Source organism: Musca domestica, unplaced genomic scaffold (assembly GCF_030504385.1).
Source record: "Musca domestica strain aabys unplaced genomic scaffold, Musca_domestica.polishedcontigs.V.1.1 2, whole genome shotgun sequence".
Lineage (NCBI taxonomy): Eukaryota > Metazoa > Arthropoda > Insecta > Diptera > Muscidae > Musca > Musca domestica.
In genome coordinates this window covers 4,289,948-4,310,639 of record NW_026712249.1, presented here as the reverse complement: position 1 = coordinate 4,310,639, position 20,692 = coordinate 4,289,948, and the positions used below count along the sequence as shown (strand labels likewise).

At 35.8% G+C, this 20,692-nt stretch overlaps 1 protein-coding gene across 2 annotated transcripts in view; it reads left to right on the top strand.

The window, feature by feature from the left end:
• Positions 1 to 11,417, top strand: part of LOC101899537 (irregular chiasm C-roughest protein) — a 101,482-nt gene extending 90,065 nt beyond the window's left edge. Inside the window, exons 2-7 of one of the 2 annotated variants that reach the window (XM_059121693.1) lie at positions 2,518 to 3,213; positions 3,281 to 3,761; positions 3,827 to 4,381; positions 4,461 to 4,791; positions 4,855 to 5,159; positions 5,219 to 11,417. In XM_059121693.1, the coding sequence (XP_058977676.1) occupies positions 2,569 to 3,213; positions 3,281 to 3,761; positions 3,827 to 4,381; positions 4,461 to 4,791; positions 4,855 to 5,159; positions 5,219 to 5,688 (2,787 nt within the window). In that variant the 5' untranslated portion in view covers positions 2,518 to 2,568 and the 3' untranslated portion in view covers positions 5,689 to 11,417. Of the gene's footprint in view, positions 1 to 2,517; positions 3,214 to 3,280; positions 3,762 to 3,826; positions 4,382 to 4,457; positions 4,792 to 4,854; positions 5,160 to 5,218 lie in introns of both variants that reach the window. The other variant, XM_059121692.1, reaches the window with a different exon arrangement.
• The last annotated feature ends 9,275 nt before the right edge of the window (positions 11,418 to 20,692 follow it).

Here is a 20,692-nt window from a genome sequence, read left to right as displayed (position 1 = left end):
CAAACATTTCACTTCAATTTGCTGGCTGTTTAATCAAAAGTCAAAGCGTAGGCAAAACAAAGCGACCTTTTAAACAAAAACGTAAAATTTTTAACAAGGGTTAGGTTCAGTCTGTTCCGTGTTTTTTGTTTTTAATTTATTCATTTGTTTAAGGACGCACACACACACTCACACTCTCACGCTGTACATCGAGTAGCTTGGCTTTTGGCCTTTTATCCCACCTAGAAATTCTAGGAAATTCATATCAATAATACTTGATTTGTTGGTATGCCAGCGGGGTTGACGTTCAGCTAACTAACATCTCGGTGAGTAGTTCAACCGGCTAAGCAGCCAGGTGGGGGTGGGTGACCGACCATTTCAACTCTTTACTCTCAATATGCAAATAATGTTATTGTTGTTGTTATTTCTGCCTTTCCTCTCCTCTCAAACACAAAAACATTTTAAAATCCCGACATCCTGGTTAGGGGGTGGGGACGGTGAATCTATGCGAACGATCAAAGAAGAAGAAAGAAAGGCGAAAGGGAAGAGTGAGAGGTTATGTGTGAATAAGCTGTTGAAAAGTTTCTCTAACAAAAACGACAACATCAACAACAACAACATCAACTTCACAAGAAACGCAAATATGAATCCTAACAAACTTGACCCCTGCCATTAGTTGCTGCCGGTGGATGGGCAAAAAAATGAAAAGTTTACAATCGACACGAGTAAAGAAAGTATTCCACGACGACCTTGAAAAATCTGTGAATGGCAAAAGAGGTGGTGGTTGCTTCCCAGCAGAGGGTGGTTGTATTTGCAAGCAGGGGTGTGGGTGTGTGTTCACATGATAAACACTTACCTTATTCAATATACCTATATTTGTTTGGGTTTCTCAAAGTCTACAACTACTGACAACTTGTCAGTGCTCTTTGGCAAACGAGAACGAAAATAAAAAGAATCTCTTCTCTTATCTTTGTCAGTTTGCATGGATTTCAAATTTGACTTTTTTTGAGGAAATACAAACACGTTTTCGAACTAATGAGACTGAGAGACATTCATATTTGCTTAGGTCATAGAAGAAATTTTTCTGAATAAAGGTTACGGGGTCAAGGTCATGTTTAAGGTGTAGGAAATGGGAAGATATGATTATTTAAATGGAAAAATTTTATTTTTTTTAACTTTAAGAGAATCTGGGAACTTACAAAAGACCTGTTCCTTAAGGTATCTTTGGGATTTTTTTTCACCAAAACTCCGTCTGTTGTAATCACGCCAGAGTCAAAAGAAATTAAGATAGAAAGCTAAAATTTTGCACAGATCAGTCTTTTCTCTGCAGGCAGGTCAAGATCGAAGATGTTCGGTCCACTAGATTGTATAGCCCCCATATAATGGTTCCCCCGGTATTCGGTATTTTGATGATTTTAGCCACATTTTTTCAATGGAATTGTGGGAAATTGAATACAAGGAGTACTTTGTGAGTACTTTAACCCCTGATAGTATTGTCACTATTGGTCCATGATATCGTATATCCCCCATATAACAGTACCTCCCTATATTCGGTATTTTCATGATTTTAGCCACATTTTCTAATGGAATTGTTTGGAAGTCCACACATGGAGTTCCTTCTGAATACTTTACTGCCTGGAAGAGAATTGTCTATATAGGTCTACGATATCGTATAGCCCCCATACAACGGTACCACCCGACATTCGGAATTTTGGTGATTTTAGCGACATTTTTTACCGGAGTTATTTCAAATTTCGTATTTGAAGTTCGTAATGGATACTACAGCCTATAACAGAAAATTCTCTGTGCTGGTTCACGTATTAGTAAAGCCCCCATATAGCGGTACCTTCGATATTCGACATTTTGAAGATTTTAGCAACATTTTTTATCGGAATTGTTTCAAATTTCGTACTTGAAGCTCGTAATGGGTATTTCAACCTATGACGGAAAATTTCCTATATAGGTCTACGTCTTCATATAGCCCCCATACAACGGTACCTCCCGATATTCGATATGTTGATGATCTTAGGGGCATTATTCGCGAAATTGTTTCAAATTTCGTATTTGAAGATCGTACTAAGTATTACAGCCTATGACAAAAAATTACTTATGCAGGTCCAAATTTTCATATAAACCCATATAACGATACCTCCCGATATTCTATTACTATGTAGACCTACGACTTCGAAAAGCCCCTATATATCCGATTTCCATTGGGCGGTATTTTTCGACCAAATTTTTTTAAAAAGTCTATAATTTTTATGTAGTTCTTTAAAAATGGTGGAGGATGAAGGTTATTTTTTTACCTATTATTTCCATATTTCTAATAGTTTACAAATGTTCTGTTACAGAGCCCGATATCATTATCGTAGTAAAATTTTCTACATTTTGACAGTTATGGAACAGAGCAATTGAGTATTCTGCCTGTGGAAGGTGATTCATTAGAATCCTATAAATCTAAAATTTTAACTATCTATGCCCCTTTAAACCTCTTAAATTAACCCCAAATCTCTTTTTCTTCTCCCCTTCTCGTTACAGGCGTTTACATCCTGACATTGCTCGCCAACATCCCCAAGACCAATCGAGAATATGCAGCAATCCAACGAACAAAGAACTCAACCTCAACACAGGCTAAATGCCAAAAGCCAACAACAGCAACAACAACGCAACATTCCAACACTCCGCCACTTTGGTCAACTACTTGTCATGTTCCTTATTATGAGCCTTCAAGTTACGGATGTTGTGGCCAAGGTCAAGACGAAAAAGAATTCCAACATTCACTTCAGCAATGAGGATAATTTGAAATCGCCCACAGAGGGACAACATTTTGCCATGGAACCGCAGGATCAAACGGCGGTGGTGGGTTCACGTGTTACCTTACCCTGTAGGGTAATGGATAAAGTGGGTGCCCTGCAATGGACCAAGGATGATTTTGGTTTGGGTCAACATCGTAATCTGAGTGGTTTCGAACGCTACTCCATGGTGGGCAGTGATGAAGAGGGTGATTTCTCTTTGGATATTTTTCCCGTCATGCTGGACGACGATGCTCGTTATCAGTGTCAGGTGGGACCGGGTCCAAATGGTGAGGCTGGCATTAGGTCAAGATTTGCCAAAATCACCATATTGGTGCCGCCAGAGGCACCGAAAATCCTGCAGGGCGATCATTTGGTCACAACGGAAGATCGTGAAATAGAACTGGAATGTGTGTCGGTAGGTGGAAAACCGGCGGCAGAGGTAAGTTCCACATCTCTTTAGACACTCCACTTTTGCATTCCTTATTAATATGTCCTGTTTTGAATAGATCACCTGGATTGATGGTTTGGGTAATGTCCTGACCAAAGGCATTGAAGATGTCAAGGAGCCTTTGGCCGATGCCCGCCGGGTCACAGCCAAATCCATTTTGAAGTTGACTCCCAAGAAGGAACATCACAACACCACATTTACATGCCAGGCTCAGAATACGGCAGATCGCACCTATAGATCGGCAAAAATTCTTTTGGAAGTGAAATATGCTCCCAAGGTTACCGTATCAGTTGTGGGCGGAGCATTGGCCGGTGGTCGAATTCCGGAAGGTGCTGAAGTTATACTCTCCTGCCAGGCTGATGCCAATCCTCCCGTCCAGTCCTATCGTTGGTTTATCAATGATGAACTGGTAACAGGAGATTATACCACACGCATGGTTATACACAATGTGTCGCGTCAATATCACGATGCAATTGTCAAGTGTGAGGTGGTAAATGCGGTGGGCAAAAGTGAGGAAAGCGAGACATTGGATATAAGTTGTAAGTATTAATGAAACAAAATGAAGGAGTGGGATTTACTCACATTTTCTTTTGGTTTATTTCAGATGGTCCTGCCTTCCGCCAAAGACCCAATTCCGTTGAGGCCGATTTGGGCACCACTGTCACCATGAAATGTGATGTCGATGGCAATCCACCGCCAGAAATTGAATGGATAAATGAAAATTCCGAACGTGTGGTAGGCACATCGGCCAATCTAACTCTGAAAGTTTCCAGCGAAACAGCTGGCCGCTATTATTGCAAAGCCGTGGTGGATGGTTTCCCTGAAATTGGTGCAGAGGCCACAATCTATGTTAAACGTGCCCCCATTATCACCTCCCACAAAGTCCAATTTGGAGCTGTAGGCAATCGTGCCAAAATCGATTGTTTGGCCTTTAGCATACCCAAGGCTGATAAGATTTTATGGTCCTATGAGGGAAAAATCATCAATATGTCAACGGCAGATCCCGATTTGTATATATTCGAGGAGCACCACTTGCCCGAGGGTGTCAGGGCGGCTTTGATTATCAAGGAAAGTCGTTCGAATCATTTCGGCAAATATAATTGTACAGTTGTTAATTCATATGGCAGCGATTCGTTGCTAATCACCTTAATACCCGAACGTAAGTATAGGGATGCGCATACATTCATCTAAAGGATATTCTAACAGTTTTTTGTTTTCTTTTTCCCCTTTTAAAGCAGCTGGTTCTGTACCCGTCCTTTTGGTGGTCATGGGCTCCATGTCCTCAGTGGCCATTATCCTAATGGTTGTGATGCTAGTGATTGTTTATATGAAACGTAACAAAAAGAAGCCCATGCCAGCCGATGTTATACCCGAAGCCTCTCGGGGTGGTGATAAGTTGAGTGACTTGAAGAATGAGATGCGTGCCAAGGCCTATGAAGCTGCCGAATATACCGAATCCAGCTCAGATGGTTTGGCTATTAATCTAACGCACTCACCCATGCCCGATGTACAAATGAAGGGGGCCACATTGGGTGTACCTTTGGCGGGACCCGTCAAACTGGATGAGAGGTAGGGTTTTGCAGCAATTATTTAAAAAACATAATATTCTAATGGGGTTTCGATCTATTGCAGATTTTCCGGTGATTTTGGTGATCGCTATAATCGCAACATCAAGAACATTAAAAATAATCAAGACTACAAAGACTCGGCCAATGGCTATCCCTATTTCGAGTATGCCTTGGACTATAGCCCTCCCAATGACAACAAGAGTTCTGTGGGTTCGGTGTCCAAGAGTAATTCGACCACCATTAGTTCGGCCACCTTGCCGCATTACTCAAATCCAGCCACCACAACGGGGAATATGAGTTTGCCCAGAAACCGCAGTGATATGCAACAACAGCAGCAGCATCAGCAACAGCTAAATAATGGATTCTTAGGTAAGACCGAGGAATTAACTCCACAATTACATGGTCACTAATGTTTTTCTTCTTCGCAGGTCAACCATTATTACAGAACGGCATCGATAGCCGTTTCAGTGCCATCTATGGAAATCCCTATCTGCGTACCAATTCCTCCATACTCCCACCTCTGCCGCCACCCAGCACAGCGAACCCAGCGGCAACACCAGCACCACCGCCTTACCATGCGCCCCGCAATCACATGAACACCATGGCCAATGGTGGTGTAATGGGCAGTCTCAAGAATTTCGGCACACCCAGCAGCATCATCAGCGGCCACAATGGTCCGGCCAGTGTCAGCGGTAGCAGTTCAAATCTAACAGCCAGCAGCAATACGCTGGCAGCCACTCCACTAGCTGCCCAGGTGGGTACACCCTCCAGCGTGGTGGCAGCTGTGGGTGTTGGAAACAATGCCGCCGCCACAACAGTCCAAAGTCCATCGGGGCAATTTATTTTACCCTCAAATGGCAATGTCACAAAGAAGGGAGCCCTGGCAACCCATGTCTAAATTAAGCGCACAAAAACAACAGCAACAAACAAAACGAACGAACGAATTCAAATTAAACGAATTACCGTTATGGCAAGTTAAAGTGAAAATGCTAACATAGCGGCAATGTTCAACGAGCAAGACATACAAACAGACCGGAAGAGAGGAAGATGGAAAAAACAACATATTGTGATTTTTAGTGTTAATTATTTACCTAATGGCAACTCTAAGCGCAAACAGAAGAAAAACAACAAAACGAAAGAAATACTGAAAACATACAAACAGCCAAACAGGGTGTTGCATTCTCCATGCCAAAAGAAAAACCGACTGCACTAAGGGGATTATGTGTGAATGTATGTACAGATGTGTGTGTCGTTGTAATGGCGAGAATGCAACAATGGTTGCAAATGTCAGAATCAACTGTGTGTGGTTGTTAGTATTTGCATTTTTATTAGAATCATTATTGTTAGTAAAGTTATGAGAGAAGATGAGGAGAAGGAGGAAGAAGGCGAAAACGATGTCTAAGGCGGGTAGGGGAACCAGAGATACCTACTTGTAGAGATTTGCATAAAGAGAGGTGGCACCTTTCATGTGTATATTTTTTGCAGGACTAAGAAACTCTTTCTTGTTTCCTTTAACTATACAGGATGTCGTCGTAAAAGAACACTTTCAAGTAATTATGTACTTAAATTACGTATATATTCCGACTTACACAAAACAATCATGTAACAATAAGAATTCAAATTTACTTTGTTGAAGTTGTATAAGAACTGACCTTTTTGAAATATTTCTAAAATGTGGCAAAGACAAAGAAATATAAGGTGGGACATTGCAGAGTCAAAATATTAAAGTAGAACTACCAGCTGGTTACAATTTCTTAGTGTGGCCGACATCTGCCAAATTTGTGTATGTGTTTATTGTTTTGAAAAATAACAAGTAAAAATGAGCTAAGTTCGGTCAGGTCGAACTTTTTTACCCTTCACCACTAGGAACTTGAAAAATTAAAATAAAATGCCGTTGAAAAATATCGCTCAAATGAAAACCCTTATATGGGACTATACGAATACGTGTTGCTGGATAAGCAATATTTGTCGTAGGCTATAGTAACGATTCCGAACTTCAAATACGAAATTCTAAACAATTCCGATAAATAATATCTCTAATATCATCAAAATACCGAATAAAGGGACGGTTTCATTGCATGGGGGCTATTCTAAGACGTGGACCTGCATAGACAATTTTGTAGTACCCATTACGAATATATGAAATTTGACGAAATTCCGGTGAATAATGTCGTGACAATTCCCCTCTTCCAGGGAGTAAAGTATTCAGAGGAAACTCCTTGTGTGGATTTTCCGAATATTCCATTAAAAAATGTGCCTTAAAAATGTACCAAAATACAGAATGTCGGAGGTACAATTATATGGGAGCTATACAATATCGTGGACCTATATAGAAAATTATCTTTCAGGGGGTAAAGTACTCGCAGAGAACTCTTCGTGTAGAATTTCAGAACACTCCATTAAACAATGTAGCTAAAATCATGAAAATACCGAATGTTGAGAGGTACAGTTTTATAGGGGCTATACGATATTGTAGACCTATAGAGACAATTCTCTTTCAGGGGGTAAATTACTCATACTCCTTGCGTAGCATTTCAGACGATGCCATTAAAAAATTGGGCTAAAACCATAAAAATATCGAATATCAAGAGGTACAGTTACATGGGGGATATACGATGTGGTGGACCAAGTAGCCACGAAGAAATCCTTGTGTAGAATTTCAGACAATTCCATTAAAAAATGTGACTAAAATCATCAAAATACCGAATGTCGGAAGGTACAGCTATCGTATATATACCGTATGGAGGAGAGTATAAAAAAATATTTTCAAAATCAATGATTGGAAAAAACGTAAAATTTTCAATAATTCTGACAGGAAGCGGGCTTAGCCTCAGGGTGTATTTTTGTAGGTTTACGAGGCTGTTCTACCTCCTTATTGTATCATGATTGGAAGTATATAAATGGATATTTAATTATCGACATGACATATATTCGAAAAAATATTCCAAGTCCATGGTATAAGAATGTACGGTAGCAACAAGCATTGTACAAAAATTTACACCGTCAGCACCTGATATTACCTTGTAACAAATATACCATGTCCCAACCATGGTAGAAGAAAAATACAGGTAGATGCATCAACGCTTGGCAACATTGATATGTCTTTTTTTTCAAAAATAAGTATATTTTTATAAGTTCCAGTCGGAGGTTCTTGTGATATGTATTTTCAACAACTTTTACAAATTTAAATAATTTTTCATTCAATATTTTCAATTTCAAAATTGGTTTGACAGTTTATTGTTCTGTATTCTTCTGCAATCTCAACAATTCTAAATAATTCCATTACTTCTTTTGACACCCTGTAATTTCAAAAAGAAAAATTCTTCAACAAAGACAAATATCAACCCCAATCTCAAAGATCCTTAATCCAAACAATATTGCAGGTTCCTTCTTTGCAGGTAATAGTTTGTTGGTATGTCGCCTAATAATATGTACAAGTACTTTTCAACACCGTCTTCAGCGTCATCATCATCGTTGTCGTCGTCGTCCACCTCCTTCTCCTCTTCTTTATCATTAACATGGCCATCATATATGTTTAAGCATGTTCATGTAATTGTCGAGTATGCATATATTCTTCATAATATACTTAAAGAACGAATGCAGTAAAAAAAGAAGAAAAATACTAAGACCCACTACCTACCCACTTACTATATATATATAAATATATTCTCTTTAAGCCTAAGTCGCCTGTAGTTAGTTCTTTTTCATGTAAATTATATACATACACAACTATACATAAATTACATATACATAATATAAATATATATACATACTAATGATATCCCCTACAATTAAGTATATAACAAACGGACAAACGAACGGACATTACACGGTGCAACAACGAAAAACCGGGACAAAAAAATACTTTCAAAGTGGTTTAGTCAAAAACTGTGGGTATTCAGATTTGGGATTTGAGCTCTAGACCTGGTTTATTCACCAATGTTTATTTATGAAAATATCCATTCATTGTATTTTGTATGCGTTAAAACGGATAATAATGCAACCAAACTCTTGAAAACACTTGCATTTAAAATTTGATATGTTCGAATTGTAATTGACAGATAATTCACTGGATTTCGTATACATTGACATTTGACATTGATTTGTAAAAGTATGTTTACATACAGGGTTAGATAAAAAAAAGCTGCAACAAAGTCAAACGCCATAACTTTTACATTTTTTTAATTTATTTTTTAAACCTTTGGCACGAATTGGCCTTCAAAAGGCCAATGAAACCGTCACACGCTGCCCGAATGTTGCTCTGCTGTATTTTGCCTATTCCCGGCGTAGCGCTTGCTCGAGGTGATCGTCACTTTGGTATTTTTTAGTGCCATCCTTGCTTTCCAAAATACTCCAGACACAATAGTCCAATGGATTGGTATCCGGAGATTTTGGTGGTCATTGTGCGCTGGAATTGAATAAATCATCCGGAATATTTTCGTGATAATGTTATGGCAAATCACAAAATCACCATGGCCGACGCTTGAGTTCTGGTAGCCAACCAAAGGTGCACGTTTTCAGCTGGCATCTTTGGCAAGTAAACACGATCATTTTGTTTGTTTACAAACTGCTGGCCAACGAATGTTTTCTCATCGGAGAAATCCAAATTCGGCAGTTCACCACATTCGGCCAAGCGAAGCAACTCTTTAGCTCTTTTGAGTCTATTTTCTTTCTGTTGCGGTGTAAGTTCCCGAACTTTTTGGAATTTCAATGGCATTACCCCGAGCTCATTTTTTGAATATTTGCCGAATGGAATATTGCGATATGTTCAGCTCACGAGCCATTTTTCGGCCACTGCGACGCGGGTTACGATCAAGTCGCTTCTTTACTTTGGTGAAATTCGGTTCAGAAATGGCTATAGCAAATTTGGAACCAGATATCTTATTGAGCTCGAAAATACCTTTGACAAATTTTAACGAGATTGGCTCAAAATTGGGTATAGCTCCCATATATATCCTCATTGCGATTTCAGGTTTATTTTGCAAATAATGGCTAATATCAGTCCATATGGGATAAATTTCAGATATACTTTTCCATTTCCAATATAATCCTTCTTGAAGCGATATCATGCTCCCTAAAGCAATGATAAAAATGTCTCCGTCAAATTTATTGATTCAGAATTGGATATGCCTCCCATTTATTAGTTCCCCCTGAAACCAAATTATAACTGCTCTAAAGCCAATGGTTGAGAGGTGGTATGATCTTCTTCAAATAAATTCTTTTGCTATGGGAGCTCTACTAATCATGCATAGTGGTCATATAGTCGACCGCGCCTGACTTTTCCTTTTCCACAATTTTCATTGCATAAGTCTCAAATATAAACAAAGCCTACTGCTTGAATACTCTCCATTTTTTGGACAACGATAATACCACTTTCAAAGTTATTTATAATTTTTTGTGTTGCACCGTCTAACATTTAATTATATACAAAAAAAAAACAAAAATCCCCTAGCAAAACAAACATTAGACAAAAAACTAAAAAAAAACCATAACTTTATAAGCCAAAATTTCCAATTCGATTTAAATTTAAAAGAAAAGAAAAACTAAATTATTTATTATTTAATATATTCATAAATAGTTATTTAAGTAAGATTTTAATTAAGTAAATGAATATAAGATAAAAAACAAACAACTTTTAAATTAAATTATTTATAAACGCTTAAAACAACCATTCAAACAAACCAACCAACCCTAATGTAAAAAACATATTAGACTCTAATATACGCTTTTAAAAGAATAAACAAAATACTAGTTATAAATAAATAAAGTCGATCTGAAAATCTAAAACAAAACAAAAAAATTGCCCTGTATCTAGAAAAAAGAAATGGACGAAGACAAGGGGGGGTTTATTGGCAATGAAGGTGAGATGCAATATTTCAACCATGACCACCGAAAGAGTAAAAGTCGAAGTACATAAAAAGCTTGAAGTCATGGCTAGGTATATTAATGTAAAATTATAATGGAAAATGATGGCAGAATTTTAGTGCGGCTCTGTAATCCCTTTATAAAATGTCATAAAATATGCCTTGTCATGACTTTAAGCTTCTTATGTACTTACACCCTAAGGAAGAAGTTTAAGATACATAACCAGCTTGGAATCACCGCATGGTATATTAATGTCAAATTATAATGAATAACGATGGCAGAATTCGAATGCGACATTCCTTTATAATGTCTTACTTAATATACCATGCGACAGTGCCACGCTGCTTATGTATTCTCACATTTGAAATCGATTTTTTATCATAATCCATTTAATATTATCAATTTGACGTATATTTTCATACATTTTATGTCGAGGTACTTAACCGAAATGTAAATAAAAAATGTAAGCATGGCCTGAACTTAATTGGTTGAAGCGATGCATCACATCTTCCTTGACACTTTTTGCTCCTACAAACCAATACATTGTGCAAATGATTATAATCAAATTCTACATTATTAGCTGAAAGTTTTTTTTTAGAATAAACCAAAAATTCAAATGCAGTTTAAGGATTTATTCATTCTGTGGATTGGATAGAAACTTTTAGAAAAGTAAAAAAATCGAAACGAATGTATGCATGAAAGATGATAGTAATACGTTAAATATTGCTGCCTTATTCCTTGTAAAAAAAAAACGAAGAAAAACTAAAACAATGACACAAAATCATTTACACACATACATACGTACACATTAGCATATACATACAATTGACATTTATTTTCATTTCAAATATTTCGATTTGTTTTCGCAAAATTACGATTAGGTATTTATTTGATCAACCAAAACAGCTACAAATCAACATAACCCAAACACAACAAACATTTCACACAACGTTTTTTACCTATTGTATTTTTTCTAATTCTATGTAATTATTCTTTTCACTTTACTTTTTTCATAAACAAAACCAGAATACAAATGCTATTTGTAATTTTATCTCTTAGATAATTATTTCCTTTTTTGTCGAAATTATTAAAAAATGGTGTTAAAAGATAACGAAGAAGAGAAAACCTACAAAAAACAACTCATTAAGAAAATATTTGAAATAAACGAAAAAAAATATTTAAAAGTATAAGAAAATTGTGTTTTTTTACTGCAAATGCTGCACTACTAGGTGATTCTTTTGTATACAGTATCTGTAAAGTTCTCTAAGTATCCTAAGCTACAAATTTATAATCATCAGTGTATCTTGATTTTAGTTATCACTCAACCAACTAATTTGTCCTAAGGAATATATTCGTACAAACATTCTATTCGGCCGAATCCCAAGCCTTGCACAGAGTGGTTGTAGTCTGTACTCAATGGATTGTAACAATTGCCAAATCTGTACATATACAAACCGTCCTTATTTAAAACGGGTGTAGTTGGCAACACACATAAGACTTATCGATTACCACCAGTGTTGCCGTTTTGGGCGTTTCCGTCCAAATATGGGCGGAAGAAAGATAAATTTTGTGGTTTGGGCGGATTTTTTCCATATTGGGTACAAATTTATTTTTCATTGTTTATTTTTACGCAATTTAATTTTTTTATTGCTAACTGAATTTTATATTTTTTTATTGAGATGAATCGTTATTTATTTTATAGAGTTTTGTTAAGTTTTTTAATAATATATATAATACATTAGGCTAAAGTCGTGAAGGGCCGACCATGTGATACCCTACAACACTACAATATGTTAGAAGCCCCCTCATGTCCAAATCCATTTTGGAAGATTTCGCTTTTGAAATTATGTCACGGAGCATTGCCCAGATATTACCCTTAGCATTTTGACCAGGGACATTTTCCCAATATTTATGCACTCCGTCGAGCTGTTAGTTTTTGTGTTCCATTTTACGGCTAAATATATTCCAATGGTCATCCAAAATGCCAGAATTCTTCCCTGTGCTTACCTATTTTCTCAGGCGTGTCGATTGGCTTCAATTGTGTGATCAGGAATTTTTTTTTCTGGTTTTGGTTCATTTAAACCCCTAAATATTTTACGATCATCTCCAAATGCAAGAGGCCCCTCTGTGTCTCCAAATTTAGACTCATCTATATGATTTTCTTGTCTACGATATTTGGCTATATTCGTCAACGAAAGCAGTAAGTTCGGCCGGGCCGAACTTTGAATACCCTCCACCATTTGGAACGAATTAGAAAATATTCAAAAAAATAAAATCCATTGAAAATTCTATTAAAATCTTTAAAATACCTAATATCGGAAGGTGCCGATATATGGGGGCACCATATATATATGGACCTTTATAGATAATTCTCTGCCGAGGTATAAAGTACCCACAAGAAATTACTTGTGTGGATTTTCAGACAATTCCATTGAAAAATGTGGCTAACATCATCAAAATACCGAATATCGGGGGTACCGTTATATGGGGGCTATACGATATCGTGTACCGATATACCCCATCTTCGAACTTGACCTGCCTGCAGACAAAAGAGAGATCTGTGCAAAATTTTAGCTTCCTATCATAATTCGTTTAGACTGTAGCGTGATTACAACAGACGGACGGACGGGCAGACGGACGGACGGACAGGGCTAAATCGTCTTAGAATTTTACGCTGATCAACAATATATATACTTTGTTGGGTCTAAAATGATTATTTCGATGAGTTACAAACGGAATGACGAACTTAATATACCCTCCATACTTTTTTTGGTGGAGGGTATAAAAACCAGAAGTTCGCCTATTGTGTATCGCCTGTAAGTAATGTTGGTATTTTTTTTCACAAAAATAGTGGTCCATTATACCCGTTGTCCTAAGCTCTAACTTCATGCGAGATTTCGTGTCCTTAGGTTTATATTTGGGACCTTTATAACGGCTGCAAAATCAGGAACATTTTGAGTTGCTGGTCCATTTCAACCCTTAAATATATTGCGGACATCTTTGAAAACAATAGGCCTTGCCCTTCTGAGCCTAACCCTTGTGAAAAATTTCGTGAGGATCGAACGATAATTGCAATCTGTATATAAATAATAACCCTAACCTGTGTTGTATTATAAGTCAAATTGAAAAAATCGCATGCGATAAAAAATGAGAAAAAATAAAAAAATTTCACAAAATACTACAAAATCTATATGAACATTATTATTGGTATCTTTTTATGCGATTTTTTAGTATTTATACTTAATTGCCACAAGGGCAATTGACAACATTTGTCAAAATCGCTCCAGCCATTCTGAAGATATAGGCATTCTAGCTGACATCCCCTTCCTTTGTATATATACATTGTATATATTTCTCTATATATATCCGATATTTTACTATCGGCATCTACGTAACGGTCAGAATTGACCTGTTCGTCTATTTGTGATTTCGCCGGCAGTAAAAATATTCGCGGATTAATGGAAAAATTTACTTTTATTTATCGCAAATGCTATGGTCTACTAAATCACTAAATATTACCCGATGACCATTAAAATTGGAAGGCTTCTGCCCAGTCCAAAGCTCTAGCCCCATGCTAATTGTGACCTGTAGAGCAACTGCAAAATCAGGAAATTTTTCAGTTTTTGGTCCTAAATATTATGCGATCATCTCCAAAAGAAATAGGGTTCTATTCTGACCTTAACCCCAGCTACATTCTAAATTTCGTGAAGATCGGTCCATAATTGCGACCTGTAGAGTGATTACAAATTTACATGGACGGACGGACATACATAGCTATATCGACGCAGCTCGGCGAGATAGGAAGATCCGTATATACTTTCCTAAGTGGGAAACCAATATTTCGGGAAACCAACACATAGTGTTGTAGGGTATAAAAACCTGAATAATAATAATGACTTTAATGTATTTAATACATTGAATTCTTGTATTATGTTACTTTTTCAAATATATATTATAAAAATAAAAAAAAATTGAAGTAAAATAACATACAATTTTTATTTTCTCTAATGTATTTAATACATTGAATGTAATAAAACTTGAGTACCTTTTTTATGTATAGTGTAAAATTTTCAATAAAATTTACTTGAATACAAACTACATATAAATTATTCAACTTTTTACAGTTTGGGCGGATATGGTCGATTTTGGGCGGTTTTTAGAAAAAATTTGGGCTGAAATAAAGATTTCAAACGGCAACACTGATTACCACACTATGACAATACGGCGAATTTAATTTATTTGGAGATTGAGGCAATTTTGTAATGTCCCTGTAGGAAATGTCAATTGAATTATTATCGTCATGGTTTGCTTTGTCACCAGCACTACTGATCATGGCCTATTTAATAAGGCCATACAGAAGGCGAATTAGGGACTTAATCTTCTTTTGATATCAAACTTGTTCATTGGACATATACAAATCAGCGATGGGAACATGTTTCTATGCAATGAAATTTGACAAGGTACATTACAGAGAATGGGTATTCTTATTTGAAGTGGCTGTACCTTCTTAATTGTTGCCATGATTGCAAAATATGCATTTTGGTCAGAAAACAATTATTTATATTTTCAATCAAAAAGGTAGCATTACCGTGTAATCTTGTAAATACGCCTTGCTCTTGATCCCAAATGCATTTCGGAACAAATTCAATTGTTCAGTGACGTTACTTCAAGAAAATACCTGTAGTTTTGTTTTCCGTTGTATATCTAACAAAGAAAATCTAAATGTGGGGAATACATAAAGCACTTATTTGGCTACCTTAAGTCATCATCATTTTAAAAAAGCGGACCGACTATGTTTTCTGAAAGTTCGACGTTTTTTTAAATGAACATTTCACAATTTTCTATAAATACAAAATATAACAAAAAATTACTAAAAAAAATTGGGTCTTTTCAGAAATGTCGCCGTTTTCTTTTTCTTTATATCTCCATTTGAGGCGTCTTATCTGCTTGAGCCGCTTTGTCGTTGAAAAGCAGCTCTCAATGTTTTATTCTCTGTTTCATTAACATTTGATATAAATAAAAAGCAAGTAAAAAAGAAGCTAATTTCGGCCGGATCGAACTTTTAATACCCTCCTCCATTATGAAGGAACTTGAACTTGTCATAGGGTGTAGTAACCATTACCAACTTTAAATGCGAAATTTTAAACAATTCCGTTAAAAAATTTCGCTCAAATCATCAAAATAGGGAGTATTGGGGGTCTACCGTTGTATGGGGGCTACTCGATATTGTGGACCAATATAGAAAATTCTTTTCCAGGATGTAAAGTACTCAAAAGGAACTATTCGTGCGGATTTTCAGACCATTCCATTAAAAAAAAAATTGGATACAATCATAAAAATATCAAATATTGGGAGAAACCGTTATATAAAGAATATACGATAACGCAGACCGATATAGGCCATCTTCAAACTTGACCTGCCTCCAGAACAAGTTGGTCTAAAATTATTATTTCGATGAATTACGAACGGAATGGCGAACTTAATATTTAGATATTTCATAATTAGATATCACGAATCATGGTACAATGAAGAGAAGGTAGGCCAACTTTGAAAAAATTGCAAGTATAGAGGTCTACCTGTTTGGCTTGTAATGTCAGAATTAGTATCAAAACAATAAAAAATCAAACAACTTGTTGCATTTATTTTGAATAAATAATTGAAAACCGCGAAAACAGAATGAAAGGTCAACACTTCTTTTCAAAACCAGGTTCTATATATCTCTAAAGGATTATTTCGCTACAAAAACTCTAGATTTTTTCGATGCATACGATGAAATAAACATTTTGAAAACATCCGAAATTGAATGTTTTCTGAACAATTTTTTTGTTATTTAAAAGAAAACACATACATAAACAAATAAAGATGACATATTAAGCCAAGAAAATAAAAAAAATGAAATCATATGGTATCATAGCCCTACCTTGATATCATTGTACCATGTCACGAATCACCTGCCATGTGAACTTAGCATTATACATTCTTTCACTTCTGAAACCATGGCAGAAGAATACAGGTAAATGCATCAACGCTTGGGAGCATTGATATGTCAAAAAATTATATATGTTTTCTTATACGACGTCATTCGGAGGTTAATATAATTCGTGTTTTCAACAATTTTTACATATTAAAATAATTTTTCATTCAACATTTTCAATTCCAAAATTGGTTTGACTGGCTGTCTCGATGTGTCTACCTATATTCTTATACCATGTCTGAAACGATGAGTTAATACTTAAAACCACCGCAGCTTCTCTAAACGTTTTCAGGTAGTTGCTGTTTCAGTATACAATTTTTTATTTTCGAATATCGGACTCGAAATATTTGTAAAAGTCTGCAAAAGAATTTTGACATCCACCAGAAATGTGTTCTAGGGTCTCAGAAATTCTGGGCTCAAACTGATGCATTCTGGGTTCAAACTTGATGCATCGATAATGAACGCTGATATGCCAAAAATATTAAAAATATTTAAAATAAAAAACAGCAGAACTGAGCAAAAATTTCAAAATCTTGTTGGCAAAAATCAAATTAATACAGTTGATATATTTATATGCTCTGTTCCAGAACCTGCTACAATCTACTAGTTTTGTAAAAAAAGAAAATGTGGTAAATAAACAAATCAACCTTTTGCTTTTTGTATTAAAAAAAAGTTACAAAACTCTAGGGAACATAGCATTAATACGACTACCTAGTATTTATAGTTGTGTTCCAGAACCTACAAGTTAGTACTAATTAGTTAACTACAACGGGTTCCCGTACTCCAAAAACTAGCAAAACTTGCAGCTCTCTCGAAAAAAAATGGCGCTGAGTGGTGCACATTTCTGCTTGTTTTAGCTACATGAATTTGGCCGAGCAGAAATGTGCAAATTGTAAATTTGACATTTAATTGGCAGGGCTAACAAGGTTGAAAAATGTATTAATAAATTTCAATGTTCGCGCGTAACGACAAATGTAAAGAAAAAAGATAAACTTAAAAAATAAAGAATAACTAATATTTGTCGTGCAAAAACAAAACGAGAAAATATGAAGCAACTGATGTATTCACTTTTGGATGATTCCAGGAGTGAAGAGAACTGACTGAATGAGGAATCAAACGAAGAAAACGTATTGGAAAACAGTGCAAAATTAGTTAAAGGTAAATTGAAAAATTAAGCTTAAAACCAAAGACGTTTGCTTATTACTGCGAACATTTTCTTTTTATTTTTTAGGTTGGCTGTGTTCCCAACTTGTGGCATTAAGTCTTTTAGCAGACTTAACATTAATTTAACCGGTGCCTCCAACCATGTCAGCTTCTCCAGGTTGGGATTTGAGAAAACTCCACCTCTAAATACTCTTCAACGCATTCTGTAAAAACAAAACTTTCTAAATGAACATCATTCAATAATAATTATTAATTTTAACTTATTTTCAATACTCTTTTTTTTTTTTTTTTTTGGGTTTTAATTGATTTTTGGATAGGTACCCGTAGTACCTATGTACCAAGACTGGTTATTTTAGTTCGGTTAGTGAATATTGGATAGTGAATCACCAGAAAGGTTCACTTTGTGAATATATGTGTATTTGATTGCAATGTTGATTGATGATAGTGAGTTTTTACAATTCCAAATGAGCTGCATGAATGAAATTATAAAGTTCCGTGATGATACTTCTGGTGAGGTTTTTGAGAAGATCAGGTAAGTTGTTGAAGTTATTAAAAAAATTGAAGCCACTTCTCAAGTGGTCATATTTTTTGCATGTAAATATAGAATGGTTTTCGCTTTCAGGTACGCTGCAAAGTGAGCACAGATTGGTGTTTGTCACTTTTATTTGGTACAGGTATATTTTTGAGTATGTGTGACCAGACAGCAGGCGATTAATCAGTTTTATTTCTCCAGGTTCTAGGGACCATTCAGAATGCCAGTGTTTTTTTGGAGGTGAAGAAAAAAATTGCGAAAAGTAAGTGCCTTTCGAAATTGATAGAAGTCTGTATTTGCTAACCCATTCTTCCCATAGGGCTTCATAGATTGCAGAATAAGCGTCTTTTACAGCTAAGTGGGATTGGATAATGCACCCAACATCTGCAGCTTTTTTAGCGAAGAAATCAGCGCGCTCATTTGAGGAGATTCCTACGTGTGACGGAACCCACACAAATGTGAGTTGATTTATGTTTGATGAGTTGACTTTTTTAATAATATTATTGACTAAGTAGTTGTATGATGTGTTATTCTCTAACAGCAAACAAGCATTTTTGCTGTCAGTGAAGATTGCAGCTTTTTGTATACCGTCTTCTATAATGAGGTCAACAGCCTTGTTAATAGCGTTAAGTTCCCCCATCAGTGACGAACATTTTGCATTAATTTTAAAAAGGAAGTTTTCATTGGTTGATATATTGCACACTCCGCAGCCTGTTTTATTACCAATAACCGAGGCATCGGTTGACCATACAGATGTTCCATTCGATTTGAATTGATTAAGTTGCTGAAGATAGATACTATTGAAGAATTCCTTTCCTTGTGATTGTTTCGGTGCATTAAACATATTCATAAAAAAATATATTTTTTGCCCTGGGGGTTCGGATGGACATATTTTTGTATTATCGAATATGGTTTTAAATTTGTTGTATATCATGCCGAGACTTGTTTTGTTTGATGGGTGTGACGTGAGTTTTTGATAGGTACTCATTTGAAATACTTTAAATTTTAAAAGTTCTTTGGCAGCAAGGTATTGCGAACGAAATTCTGGAGGCAGAACAATTGCTAAAGCGTATATTACGTGAACAGGCGTCGAAGGCGTTAGCCCCAGGCTTTTCCTTAAAATTTTGTTTTGACATGTAGTCAGTTTTTTGTTAACATGATTGGGCATGTGCGCCATAGATGATATAGAATATTCCAATTTAGAGAACAGAAGTGATTTCGCCAAATTTATGGATATTTTGGGGTGAATTCCGCCTTTAAGGGAGTTTATCATTTTTAAACCATTTAAAGTTGTATTGCACGATTTGATTACATCCTCATAATGATCCTTAATAGTCAAACTATTTTTGATGTGCCTTCCTAGGAATTTTATCTTTTCTACTGCGTTGATTGATACACCATGAAGTGTAATTTTTGGTATTTTCCTGGCACCTTTAGCTACATACATGGCCACGGTTTTATCAGTGTTGAAAGAAAGATTTAGCGTTTTTAAAATGTCACAAAATTCATTCATTTTTGTCTGAAGGATCTCATTAGCAGTATCAAAATCTTTATGTGCTGACAATATTATAAAGTCATCCGCAAACTGGAATATTTTCGTGTGATGATTATTTATACCATGTAAGCCAAGTGTGTATATATTAAAAAGAGTGGGACTTAAACAGCTGCCTTGAGGAAGACCATTATAAATTTCCAGGCTTTCATTGCCCATAACTAAAATTCTATGTTTTAGAAAATTAATAATCCACTTGGAAATGTCTGTAGGACATGAAATCTCGTTTAGGATTCGAAAAAGCAATTCTATTTTGACACATTCATACGCCTTGTTAATATCTAATGATACAATGATGACTTTATCACCTTGCTCTTTTTGACAGTTAATTGTGTATAGTAAATCGTTTATGCACATAGAGGCAGAAAGGTTTTTCCTATATGCATATGTGTTTTGTGGATAAATATTGTTCTGATCCAAGAAATTCTGAAGTCTTTCCTTCACCATTAGGTTAATAATTTTCGCGAAAACCGATATTAAAGCAATTGGCCTGTAATTTGTATAGATATCCAAGTCTTTGTCTCTTTTCGGAATGGGAACAATTTTAATTTTCCTCCACTCCATCATGACATTGCACTCTTTCCATGCATTGTTCATGGCTTTCAGTAAATTTTGTTTTGCTGATTCTGACAAATTGTAACCAACCTGTCTATACCTGCTGCAGATGGTTTTTTCTTTTTGTTTAGAACATAGTTGAATTCGTCAGTGGAAAAGGCATCGGTGAAGTTGGAACTGGTAATCGGAATTAATACTGGAGAATTATTTGGGACTTGATCCCTTAGATGAATTAAAAATTGTTTGTTATTATCAGATGA